This window comes from Ostrinia nubilalis, chromosome 11 (genome assembly GCF_963855985.1).
Source record: "Ostrinia nubilalis chromosome 11, ilOstNubi1.1, whole genome shotgun sequence".
NCBI lineage: Eukaryota > Metazoa > Arthropoda > Insecta > Lepidoptera > Crambidae > Ostrinia > Ostrinia nubilalis.
Window position 1 is genome coordinate 3525106 of NC_087098.1, and position 14485 is coordinate 3539590.

The 14485-nt window shown below is 37.2% G+C and overlaps 1 protein-coding gene across 2 annotated transcripts in view; it reads right to left on the minus strand.

Annotated features, from left to right (window-relative positions):
* LOC135076114 (serine proteinase stubble) overlaps positions 1-14485 on the minus strand; it is a 203538-nt gene that overhangs the window by 76264 nt on the left and 112789 nt on the right. Inside the window, exon 3 of one of the 2 annotated variants that reach the window (XM_063970578.1) lies at positions 12565-12648. In XM_063970578.1, the coding sequence (XP_063826648.1) occupies positions 12565-12648 (84 nt within the window). Of the gene's footprint in view, positions 1-12549; positions 12649-14485 lie in introns of both variants that reach the window. The other variant, XM_063970577.1, reaches the window with a different exon arrangement.

Sequence of the window (14485 nt, forward strand, 5' to 3'; positions counted from 1 at the left end):
GGTTCGTGAGTCACCCTGTGCGTTCACGGGCACGGTGAGACCTCATAGTAATGTTTGTGATTACGAGCGTTAAAACTATTTATTTTTATGTTATGAACCGAATAAATTATTTCCTGCTTATATTTAGAGTATTTTTATTATTAATAGCGATTTTTCCAGTAGAGCTTGACTTTGATTTTGAACGAAAATTGAACCTTTTTTCTGCTCTCCTTTTATTAATCCACAACCACTACCTATATCTAATATGCTTGGACGTTGATTATTGTATTTAATGTCTTATCAGAACCCGCTTTAGTCCTTAATAGGTTTTCAATAGCTATGCTATGAAATGGTTTTGCGGAATTATTAATTGCACGTAATGGTGGTGGTAGGGACTAAGCTTATCAATCTATCGCAGACACGTTTGCCATTATACGTGAGGAAAACCATAGACTACAAACGATGTAAGTGTCCGTGTCTTTCTTTTATTCTACAGGGTTGAGGGATAGAGATAGAAAAGTTAATTAGGATGGAAGTATACATACAGAATGTAAACATTATACCTACCTATGTTATTCTATATAATTATTTTGGGCTGCAATGTGTACGGGCAAAATCGTTGGCGTAAAAAAAATTATTTAAATGGATCAAGAAATCTTTTTTCAAAATCCTTCGCTCCGACTGGCCACTAAGTAACTTTTTTCTTTTTAATCTATGAACATCGATTGTCAATTATTTGTCAGTGATTTTTTGCTTTACGATATTACAATGATTTTGTTGTCTTAATTTAACATACTTACATAGTGATTATTAATTAAATAGGTACTACAAGTTGCAGGAGATTAAACTCGCAGCTTACAAAAGAAAACATTTTTGAATAAAGCTATTAAGAAAAGAGCAGGACAACAAAAAATATAAATATTAAAAAATCCCTCGGAAAAATGAGGAAACAAAATGCTTAGTGTACTAATTAACGTGAAAAACCATATACTTCAAAAATACGAAATAGCAGGTCCGTTAATTGTTTAGTTACCGCCTAAACACGCCGTTAAATTGTTCATTAGTTAATTTTACTGAAGTTGTAAATAAGGATAAACTGAAATCGGTGTATTAAATTTAATAGGCCATAAGGGTGGCTTTCGGAGATATGCAGGAGTTTCTGAGAAGGGATAAACAAAGGTATAAATAAATAAAGGTATACTACCTTTGATAAAATACTTTGATACTACCTAGATTAAAATTTAATGTGTGAAGAAGTTAATTAACTAAAATAGATTATTTTTAATATAATATAGAGTGGCTCTTGTAATAAAGATTTGCATTAAGTAGGTACGTCATTATTATGAATAAGTAGTTTATGTTTGAATGTGTGCATATTAGCGAAAGGTAGTTACCATATAAAACGAGTACAGTAGGTACATCAAGAACAAATATTTTTACTCGTACTTGTCTTAAGCAAACGATTTTGCTTAAAATGTTTTTTACACGAACATCTCTCAGCTCATTTACATTCAGCCGATAACAAATTTCGATTTTTCAACTCACAGGAGACAACGAAAGTGACATCTGGGGGGCTACTCCCAAAAACATCCAAAGTTTCGTATGTGTCCATCCCTCTCATGCAAAGCGAGATGCCAGTATGAGAAATAGAGATAGAGAGACCCGAAAGTTACGTAAACGAAGTATAGCCCTGCTGACATGCTTAGCGACGCGTGCGCACCTTCGTGACTAATCTAATGGACGCATAAGATCTTTGCGGTAATGTTTGTTTCGAGTAAATTTTATTTTTTGCACATGTCTCACTATAATAGTTTAGCTCTACATTTTGCTCTCCTATCGTGCATATTATTCAAGCTTTTAAGATATCTTTAAAAGTTTAGAAATTTATTTCAGCAAATAGGCTTTCAAAAAGTGCAGTATTACTTTAATCCTACCACTGCTTTGGGACCATAAATGAGCACATGCTGAGAATAAGGCTTCCTTTCTTTTACTCAATATACACACGTCATAGCTACTAAGTATAAAATACTCATAATTACATTATGTTGACAGGTTAATGCAAAAAATATAAGATCAACAGCTGGACTAAAAAAACCTTCAATGAATGCTCACAAAAAGCATGGTCAATGAAGCGTCAGTATTTATTAAGACCCATCTTATTTTATTATTAAACTAAAAATAGCAATTAATAGGATCATGCCTGTTCCCACCACCAATCCCTAATTTTTAAGTAACCCCTATGAAAACAAAATTCCTGTTAAGTGTTACCATAGGGGTCACTTAAAAATTAGAGATTGATGGTGAAAATGGGCATCAGTGGATTTCTTATTTAAGTAAAACTTTGATGCACATAAATCACGGTACATACTCTTACTCGTATTAGTTAGGTTTTTAAAGGTAAAAGTGACTTAGGCTGAGTTGCACCACCTTATTTTAACCGTGCCAATTACAATAACCGGTGCTTTTTGTATGAAGTTTGACAGCTTTTTGACGTTTGTCAAAGTTAAAGTAAGATGGTGCAAATCAGCCTTAGTGTGTCCCTCTACACGCTAAGCATCCATTGCATATTCAAACTTCACTTAAAACCTAACAATCTATGTAAACATCACACATTTCAACCATATTTATCTGCTCAAAATCTTGACAAACGTTTCACCGCCATTCTGTTTTCCACTTTCCACATGTTGGTGAAAATGTTTGCGTTCGCGCATCGCGGAAATCCTACCATTACGCCCTACGTCGCACGCGCATTATCCGAGTTTCTTTAGAGAGTACGGACAGTGGCCGGTTGTCCGTTAAAAGTGTCACAAAGGTGCCTTCTGTGTTTGAAATTGTTTGTACTGTCGACCACACATCATACTGACACATTTTTGCTGTAAAACAGCATCTTTTCTAACCACTAAAGATAACGCAGTCAAAGTCAAAGTCAAAATTTATTTATTTGTATAGACTAATAAATAATACGTACAAATCGTCAAATATTTTGCTCTTAAGGAGCCTTTACGTGTCTCATAATCTTTTTACCCTACTAGCGCTTCGAGACCAACATTTGGCATGTACTGAGAATAAGCGCCGCAACAAACTCAGTCACCACTGTCTGCCGGTTAATAATACCCGTAGTGTTACGAGTAAGCTTGATATTGATTATAATATTTTGACCTTAATTGAACGTAAGGTGAAGGTACAAATGGACACCTTAAATTTTCCCTTACGTTAAATTGGTTATCAGTAATGAAATTGGGAAAGGTATTGGGGCTCTGAAGTTGATTGAAATCAGATTCAACCTTTCTCGGCAAAAAGAGATGCGTGATCAGGTTAGGCCATGCAAATGATGTTAACAACTTACCAGTGTCCTTTAAAACATGCTCCGTAATTAATAACAATGTTGTAATGGCCTGAACTACCCTAAACCCAATGTGTAGCCAGTGCCTTACACTAGGTCCTGTCACCTATAACTTTGCTTTGCTCTATATTTTCATACTAGCTGTGCCCGCGACTTCGTACGCGTGAAAGCCCGTTTTCGCAACATTTTTCATTATTGCTCTGCTCCTATTGATCGTAACGTGATGTTGTAGGTATAGCCTATAGCCTTCCTCAATAAATGGGCTATCTAACACTGAAAGAATTATTCAAATCGGACCAGTAGTTCCGGAGATTAGCGCGTTCAAATAAACAACAAAACAAACTCTTCAGCTTTATAATAATATTAGTATAGATGTTACGTAAATCACGATTCGTCTGTTCTGAGTAGGTTAAGTATTTAGTACGTGTCCCAAACTCAATAAGGCTCTTTTTTCACCCCTCCAGTTTAACAATATGTACTAAAATAGTGATATTAGCCGAAAGTCTTTCTTTTTCTTTTTTAGCAGTGGACGTCTTTCGGCTGAAACGAACGAACGAACGAAGTGATATTAATAAATGTGTTGTACGTAATAGGCGTCATTTTTCCCACTACTTTCTCAAAATCATAGTCCCAATAAACTGAAGTGAGAGTTTTCGCAGTTTAACTTATCAATAAGATATTTTTAGCCAAAGAAAGCTGGCTTACACACAATTTGTATTGTAATGTATGTAATAATATTCAGATCGCAGCATTTGTATTAATGTGTTGCTCTACTTATAATTCTGGAGCGATTGCGCTGATACTGAGGTATGAATAATTAATACAAAGCTGAATTCGCTTAAATCGAAATGAAATGTGTGCTACGACTTTAATTATTCTCGAGATATTATATCACGTCACGTTAGCGTTAAATCAAAATGTCTGTCATTATTTTAATGCGAGTATTTCGCTCTTAAATATTACGTTAGCAGAATTGTTTTAGAATTGCTGGTGGATTTATCACTGTTGAGAAGCTACGTGATTGACAGATATCATACTTTTAATATTACTTTATGAGGTTCTATCTATACATAAAGAAAGGGCTAAGAGAAAAGGGTGACCTTTTTCGACCAAGAAAATATCGAGATTTGGGATATTTTCTTATCGCAAATTATCACTAGTAAGTAATATTACAGTGTGCTTACCATGAGTTTACGTTAGGTGTGCTCGCTAGCGAGTGCGTCAAAAAATCTATGAAGATTTTTGTTCTTGGAAGTATCTGATAGGGGCGCTGTACAATCTGTCATACATACATGTAATTTTTTTACGTAACGTAACGTAAACTCATGGTAAGCACACAGTAGCTGTGTTCACTTTGACCGAGACATTTGTCTAGATATTGAGCAGACAGATCGGTATCTCATATCTACTTAAGAATCTACTTCTATCGCTATCAGAATCTAGCGTTACATGCCTAACTAAAAAAACAGCATTAATCAGTCTCAAACGATAATTATAGTTGAGCAGGAAACCTACCAAAAATGGCAAAAAATATCGTCGACGTATATAATCAGATGATTATTCCCAGATACCAATTTCCAGTTTCATAGCGAGTACAGCATAACTTACGGCCGCAATAACTCATGTGCCGACGCAGATTGCTAGCCAGATATAAACCTACGCGGTGAACGGAAATGTCGAAGCGGATTTAGACAAAGGACATCATCCACGTTTCATACATTTTTGGTCCAAAATCAAAAGTGCCGGCCAACAAAAAAAAGTGCTGTATATTGACAGAATACGTCTGCCTTAGCATTTGTTACTATGGCACCAAAGCTGTAGCACCACTGTGCGTCGAGTATTTGAGATCTAAAAGTCATCGACGATTCATACATTTTTTCGTTTATTTTTTGGCCGGCACTTTTGATTTTGGACCAAAATGGATGATGTCCTTTGTTTTCGATAACACACACGCTCCATCGCCCTTTGGGTGACCTTGAGCCTTCTTATGAGACCCATAGTAAGCGACCACGTCTCAGATCCGTATACCATCACTGGCAACACACACTGGTCAAAGACTTTTGACTTTAGACACATTGAAACAAAAACATCAGTAATTATAGTTACGCAGCTGTAGAGATTTTTGGGATATTCTATTGTAGAGATCATGACTGATTTCTTGTAGGATTAGCAGATTCTAGACCGCATCTCACTTAACACCATGTGCGATTGCGGCTAATACCTGCCTTGTTACGCATAAAAAAAGTCTTACTTAATATGAAAAGGCTTCTAATGATTACATTTTAAGAGCATACACATGTTTATCAAACAAGTAACGATTTAAAATGAGTTATGTAGCGTCGTGTCGCATAGCGTCGCGTTTGTTGCTAACATAGGACGTCTCGTAGTCGCGTAGCCAATAGGCCTACGTAATTTCTATTGTAAATGATACTTCTATGGTTCGTCCGTTCACCACGGCTAGGCTGTTAGGGACCCAATTAGTTTGTAAGCCGATATAAGTCGCTAAAGGCTAGTGGAGATGATGGATCATGTGGAATACAGGACATAATGCTCGGTGCCTGGAAATTCCGAGCAAAACGGTTTTGTTGAGGGAACGTTCTGAACCAGTAGGTACTCGTATTTGGCACGGAAATAATAATAATCTTGATTCGTTAGAACTATTTCTGTTATTGTTACCTACTACATTCGTTTCATCCACGGAAAACTTACGAATCTGCTGTTTTAGTGCAATTCATACTCAGTTAAAAAACTGCACCAAATCAGTTTTAAGCTTTCAAAAAGCTCTCCTGTCAAATACTTACATATTTTACAGATTTTTTTAGTTTTTCGAGTATAAATATAGGTGAAGGTTGCGGGAAGCACCAGGATAAGGCAGTGCAGGACCGGTTAGGCGGTTATCACACTGCGCCGCGCTCCGCCGCGGAGCGCGGGGCGACAGATTTAATCATTGTATGCAAGTACCTCAGTTTGTATAGAAAACACGCGCGGCACTTCACACTGACAACGCGTCCGCGCGCGTGATTTTTTATATGAAAATCACGCGCTCCGCGGCGGAGCGCGGCGCAGTGTGATAACCGCCTTATTGCGTAAATCCTTGGGGAAAGCCTTCGTCTAGCTGTGGATGTCTTTTGATCGAAGTCATCTATTTTATTATTTGCTAATGTTCCAGATGGAATGAATAAATACAAAGCAGACCCATCTCAACAGTCAGCAATCAAACCGGTATAATCCATCAAGCCTCAAAAAGGGAGAGTCAGCGTCTCATAGCCCATAGCCATAGCTCTCTATAGTTATGAACGGTTTAATCAAAGTCGCGAAGGTCATAAAATATGCTTTAAATCTTAACTAGGGCTGCTACACTGAAACGTGCCTTTTGAAGGCAAATAAGATGTTTTGAAGGAGACAAATTATAGCATTTTAAAGGCTTATTAAGTTCTTGACGTAAAAGTATAATAAGTAACTATGGCCATGCAACATTTCAAAACGTTTTAGCTGGTATTTCATTGTAGTTCCGTACCGCGATAAATTAAACTTATTGCCATGGATATTGTTCATCAGCTAGCATTAAAGAATCTTCTATATTTGTAATAGGTAGTACTAATTTTGCTACAAAGATATACATTTTATAACGTTAAGACCCGTGTCTAAACTACATTCATAGCTAGCTATTCCGCATAAAATAACCATATTTTCTTATCATATAATCGAATTAACACAATATCAACTACCACTAGAGTATAACAATAGCTACAATCCCTTCATAAAATCTGTCAGCCCTACGATCCAAGTCGTAAAGATAAGAGCGAGCGAGATCGCATCACGCGTGGAAAGTGAAGTGGTTTCACTTTCGTACAAATTACCACCTGGTGGGCTAAACACCTTATTCGGTGGCCCTTTGATGGGTCGGGTCACCAGGCTTTGTGGTGTTGTAGGACTTTGTTGTATTGTGTAGGAATTTGTGGCCGAGACGAAAGACTTATTGTGATGTTTACGTAAATAACATACTCTACAAATGTACTCGTAATTTGAATGTGATGTACAATAGTTTAGTTAACTATAATAGAGCTAAATTATGTTAACATTGTCGTTATGTTTCTTTGTCATATGATTTTTGAAGTTGTTGAAAACCAATGTTTCAACTTTAATTCAATCTAGAGACCGAATTTGCCCGTGGTAAAATTTTTGATCTTGCTAAAAAATAAATTAAATTTTAAGTGACCACCCTTAGCTCCGATCTTTCAATCGGAATAGTAATAATCTGAACGTTAGTCTTAAGATACCTAGTTCTCGTTCGTGACCAAATGAACTGACCTAACCTACATAACAAATCTTAACTTAAGATTTGGAAGTAAAGTAAAAATGCATTACGGGTCGATCACGATCAAAATTTCTATATTCTTTAATACGGTCGTGATTGCCAAATCGTGATGATTATGTGGGACGAAATGAATGATTGCAGTTTATAAATGAAATATCTTTATTAAATGTTACATTCAAAAAGATTCACAGATTAATTAATCATAATCACAGATCGATACCGAAACGCTCACGATTGCAGTATATTTGCCAACGGTACTTGCCCATTCATGAATCGCGTAATTACATTCTATTCATAATGCTGTGTATTTTTTGTCGGTGCTATCATCATTGCACTGTTTTTATCGTGGTGATTAATTGTTACACAAGTTTGGGTAACATACACAAAAAGTTTAACGCTTTGACGCCCGCGGCTGAATATTATGGCAGTTGACACACATACTCGGTTCCGATAACGGTTGTGAGTTGTGATTTCCATTATGATGTAGTGTTGGCTTCTGATTTTAATTGGACAGGTTCAATACTTAATTGAGACAATTGATTATCAAGTTTATTCTCTCACGGATGTCTGGATCAGTGACAGACAATAACAGCGTTTGACTGTCCATCGGTTGAGTTACCTATCTGAAAAAACATGATCTTAATCGTTTCCAGCCATCAAATAGCGCGGAAATGTTCGTAAAACAGATTTGTATTAGAAATCTTTCTTTTTAACTGTCAGGTAACTTTGTAATTACTCATAGATCTACTAATCTTTTGAGTTGGACGAGTATCGACTTAAAATAAATCACGAATTTAAGCTCCGAGATTCGCCAAGCATAGGTATTGTTATTTTATTTAGTTACTAGTTTTTGCCAGCAGCTTTATTTCATAGTTTTACCTGTCATGTGTGAACAGTCAGCGTTTAATAGTTCGTGACACCCAAAGTAGCCAATAAGTTCGAAACACGGCTTTGTTATGATTGGAATAAAGTTGACGTCTTGTCAACTTATTGACCACTTTGGGTGTCACAAACTATTTGACGCTGACTGTACCGTAATGAAAATAGTTTACGAAAAATCATCGTAGTAAAAATGTAATATTTAACTTGTCAAAATTACAACCTTATATTTTCCAAATCTTCGTTCGTTCGTTTCAGCCGAATGACGTCCACTGCTGGACAAAGGCCTCCCCAAAGATTTCCACAACGATCGGTCGTGCACAATACAGGGTGACTTTGTTATCAGTATCAATTTTTTTTTAATAAGCTCGTTAGAACAATTTGACAATACAACTTTATCGTAATTATTTTTAATTGTGGTATTTTTCGCAAAAAAAAATATTGAAAGTCTAATCCGCGGGTGCCCATATCTTAAGTTTTAAAGGTTATTGCTTATTTTCGCTCACCATTATGTCTATTAAGCTTTGCAGTTAAATGTGTGTACGTATTTTTCCATGAACGAAGCAAATTTTCCACGTGAGTCAATTTGGAAACCGCGCGCAGCGGATGAAAATAATTAAATATGGAGAAAAAAGTTTTGTTTTCTTTACGTAAATCAATTAAGTTACTGATTCTGAGTCGATCCTGAAAATTTGGATACTGATACAAAAATCACCCTGTATATTGTGCAGTTTTATTTACAAATGAGTAGATTATTATAAATTGTAGGCTCTCAATTGATAAGATTCGACCTTTCATTATCAAAGAATGGCTTCCATAACCTTTCCTAATTTATTCACAAAACTTGCACACCGTACTCACGCATGTGATTAAACTGCGCATGTCACTTTCGATTGCGCTCGCTGCCTGCCTGCCCAATCGAGCTAATCGAATAAAATAATTTAAATGTTCGTGTATGGGAAACGGCAACGTATGGAAAAGTTAAAATTTAATAAAGGAAAGGATAAATTCTACCTCAAATGTTCAATTTCCGAATATTTGGCATATATCATGAAGAGTAATAAGTAACTATAAAAAGTGTTGAAATAAAACTAGATAAAAAACTGACCGCTTTTTAAAATAATGATGAAACTATGTATTGTAAAAACGATAAATCTTGCCGTTTAGGGCTTCTTAAGGTTTGGATTTTACTGTTGAAGACTTGTTTAATATACACTACTAGGATAATACCGACCCACATGATGTAAGATAAGTCTAAACATCTCAGTGGGGATATTTTTAGAGTACTATTATGTACTAAGTTATGTACAATAAACATAATATTGGATACACATACTCGAACCACTTATGTTAGGTACGGAACCCTCTGTCTGATTCAATATGCTAATTAGATTTATTTGCCCTGAATAAAAATACGAAGATCTTTTCGGAGACTTTGCTCGTCGCAATTTAAATTTGATTTGTATTTGATCGGAATTAATTCAGCAATTTTGTTTATCATTCCGAACGCTTCTGCGAGTTTCGGAGATAATTTCGTTTGAGGCAAGGTTGTTGTGATTAGATCGCGGTTTGTTTATTTATTTACTTTATTTATTATTTTACATTCCAAAATTGACTTATTTGGTTATTTTTAACGAATAAAATAAATATTTTGTTTATAAAACTGATCATAACATAATTTCTTGGAAGATAATAACTGTTTCATTATCATTTTATCGTTGATATATTGAAATAAAAGTATGATTATGAACATGACATATTTTACGTAAGAAACATAAGCCCATTGTTTCAGCATTACATTTCTGAGTTTATTCATATTCATATTCGTTTGACCTCATTTAGTAACTAAAAATTGTTTTAGCTCTACAAACTTAGCAACCACAAAAAGGAAACCTAAAACCTAAAGCCCAGGTTTTTCCCAGTATTGCTAACATAAATCAAACGTAACAAACAATAAACGTCCGATATAATCACCCCCATAACTTATCTGAACAATATTTCTCACAAATCGCCAAAGAATGCAGAATTACCAGAATCGCGGGGAACGCTGTTATTTTCCCAACTATTTTTCTATTATTCAACAGGGATTCACGGGACCCTAATAATTTACCACGACTTATGGGCCCCTAGATAAATAAGTCTAGAACGATGGATTGTGTAAGCCTTATTATAAATTTCCCCTAGTTACTGCAAGTAACATAGAATAAATTGCATAGAGTAAACCTTCACAGTAGATTCTTTTTGATAGAGTCATTGCCGCCAAAATTCATAGCATAATAACTAATGTATGATAAACTAAATCACAAAATACGCACACATGCCAGCTCGTTCCAGTAAAATGATAGCACTGAAATTAATAAATAAATGGCGTTAACAAAGAATTACTTCGTAGCTTTTTTTGTCATACAAGATCTAAAGATTAGGTTCTACTGAAGACTGTAATTAAAGAAATGTATGTGTATTAGCCGTGTCGCTCAACAGCATTTAAAAGTAATAATATTGATCAATTTTCCGGCTAACGGAAAAGTTGGAAAGTTTTTTTTTAGGTATATTCCATGAACAAAATATTTTATGTCCCAACGTAGAGTTTTAACAAAGTACGAAAATTATTCTGTCGTATTTTTTTAAAAGCACACGTCGTTATAAAGTGAGCTTTCATGCATATTCAGTGTTGAATGTGTTACACACGTGTCACCACTGTGTATTTCAAATGACCTGATACAAAAATATGCGTTAATATATTTTTTTTGCATTTCAGCTTTTTTTTTTACACAGGGAGTGATTAAAGTAATGCTTAGGCTGAAATAGGTTCACTGAAATAATTCATGGATCTGGTAAAATATAGGTAAGTACTTTCTTACCTCTATCAGTAATAAATAACGAATTCATCTCAACAGAGAATCAATGGGTTTCAGAGGATATGGGTGATATGGGTGTAAATAATGCTTACTGTGAAATGGGTTTACTAATTATAATTAAATCAAGTCTTTTATCACGGGACATTGGAAAACGGGTTACTATTTTGATAACTTTTAGTCATAACGTCTCAGCAGAATCAATGGTTTTTTTGAGGGAGGATGCTCAAACTCATGCTTACTGTACCTAATTGAATAAATCCTTTTTGCATGCATGTACTCTTGTTAAAATAGGTTACTATTTCGTTTCATCATCAGTAACGACAAATACGTCTCAGCAGAATCAGTGGGCTTAAGAGGGGGCTGGCGAATTGATGTTCTGAGTCAAAGGAATTCATGCTCTGAGTCAAAGCACACGATGCGTTGCGGCGCCGCACCGAAAAGATTTCGCCTTATCGTGAGACACCCCACGGATATTTCTTTGTGAGTATGAACCGCACCAACGCGTGCAGACCGCCTTCGCCGGCGCGATCATAGGCCAATGATAGGTCGTGCGGACTGTCATGGGTCGCGCGGACTGTCGTGGGTCGCGCGGACTGTTATGGTTGTGGTTATGGGTCGCGCGGACTCTCATGGTTCGCGCGGACTGTCATAGGTCGCGCAACCAGTCATTGGCCTATGATCGTGCCGACGATGGCGATCTGCACGCGTTGGTGTAGTTGAAGCTTAGAAGACGCCGCGACGCAGTGACATCGCTCCGGCGTCGCACCGACGGCGCAACGCATCGTGTGCCTTGGCTCTCACTGAAATTGATTGACTAATAGTCTGGTCTGCGAGCACGTAGAATTTTGTCTAAAGACTCCAAGCTACCCATCCTTATCGCTCGCGCGTAATTATGTTGTTGTCGCGCTCGCACACTCATTGCGGGTGCCCGTCGCACAGTCGCGACAGCAATATAATTACGCGCGAGCGATAAGGATGGGTAGCTTGGGGTCATTGGACAAAATTCTACATGCTCGCCGACCGGGCTTTAGTGAATTTTATTTATGAAACTGAGTTTACTAGCAACTTTTTCATGCACATGAGGTGCATATAGTGAATCAAACTGTCTCCGAAGACTACGTCTTAGCAAAATCTCTGGCAGCAGGGTGTGGGGTGCTCAAAGTGATGCTTACTGTAAATTAGCTCACCGTTGCCCGCCCGGGGCGCGGGGCGGGCGGGAGTCGCCAGCGCTAGGAGCGCAAGCGCCCACCACCATGTCATCACAACCACACCTGGAACAAACAGAAAACAACGTCAGCATTCTTCTTCTTTATGTCAAAAGATTAGGGGATGAGGTAACAAGACAAGTGAATCTATACTGATGCACATTTAAGTGGGGAAACCTGAAACTGGATATGATTCGAATAACATTATTGTAGGTGGACCGACGATCTAGTAAAGGTTGCGGAAAGACCTGGATGCGGGCAACGCAGGACCAGTCGTCGTGAAATTATTTGGGGAGGCCTTTGTAGTTAGTTAGTGGACGCCATTTGGCTGAAGTGAACGAACCATTTTTCAGGTTTCATCTCATAGATTTTTATTAAAAGTGAATATAGTCTCGTCTCAAGCTATTACCGTCCACTGCTAGACAAAAACCTCCCCCAATAATTTCACAATGAACGGCCCTGCTCTGCGCTTTAACAGATCATCGATATATCCAGTGGGTAGCCTGTCTACACTAAGCTTTCTGGTTTGTGGTTACCTAGTAGTTCACGCTACTACTTAGGCAATCCCTGGCAACATTTTATATGCGTATTTGAGTTTGCTACCTTGCAAACAAACAACAATGCGCAGCACAATGTAACAACGATAAAAGTAATCCAAATGCAAAACAACCCAAAGGGTTAGACAGCGTTTATCGATTTACACCGAGCTACTCAATATTCATCTCGATAAATTCTAGTCCAATCAAAACAGTTCACAGTCAAGTGAAACGTAATGCATAAACACGAACCCCAATGGCTAGCCACCGAGATACGGGCGCACATAGGGTTGCCAGGTCCAAAAACACTAAAGCCGGACTCTGTGCCGATTTTGAAATAATTTAAGTGGTGGAAATTTTTTTGTGGTCTTTTTGGTGCCCCCCCAATAGGTGATCATCATCTCAGCCATAGGACGTCCACTGCTGAACATAGGCCTCCCCCATGCTTTCCATGCTACCCGGTTGATAGCGGCCTGCGTCCAGCGCCTTACATCATAAATCATGTCGTCGGTCCACCTTGTGTGTGGACGTCCTACGCTGCGTTTTCTCGTACGCGTACAAACGTGATGCCTTAATTTATTTATCTTCAAAACTTAGTACATAAGGTCCTGCCTTGCTGCCACATAAAAAGCCTAACAAAAGCCAGATAGGCTGGAAGAGAGAATATTTGGCCGGAAACTATCGTAATAACCCTCCTTCTGGCGCAGTCGGGTAAAAAGCTTATCATGTCCGGTTAAGGCCGGACACGTGGCGACCCTAGTTGCACATTTCCACTTGCAGAAATGTAAGTGTAGTTAAATGGTGCTCGTAAATCCGCCAGTGCTTAGTGCGTTATCGGTCGCTGTCAACGCCGCAGCCGTATTATGGAGCGGACAATTTGCGAACGCTTTAAAATTTTAAGGTTTTATAAAAGCTTTTAACTGTTTAACGTACGGGTGGGCCATAGGAGGAGTATACGCAGCAACTGGTACTGGGATAAGTAAAAACATTTTTAAACGCTGAAAATTTGCAAAATAATAACCTTTGTCTCATTTAAGTTTCAAATATTGTGTCTATAAATAATTATAATTCCACTTATTGTAATTCAGAAAAACCTATACAGTGTGTCCGGGCATGTAGTGATCAAACTTTAAGGGCGTAATCTATGGACAATTTTATCGATGAAAATACTTCAAATTTGGGGCCTGACCCATTTCTCGAAAAATTACATCGATTTAAGTTTTTAATTTTTAGTTTACACCTCTTCTTTAAAAAAACAAGTGAAAGCGTGGGTAGCTTAACATTAATAGCCAAATATTTTATATCATGCGATAGCCAATAAAATTATCTATTAGTAGAAGAAGAAAGCAGACACAAGTTTCATAAAT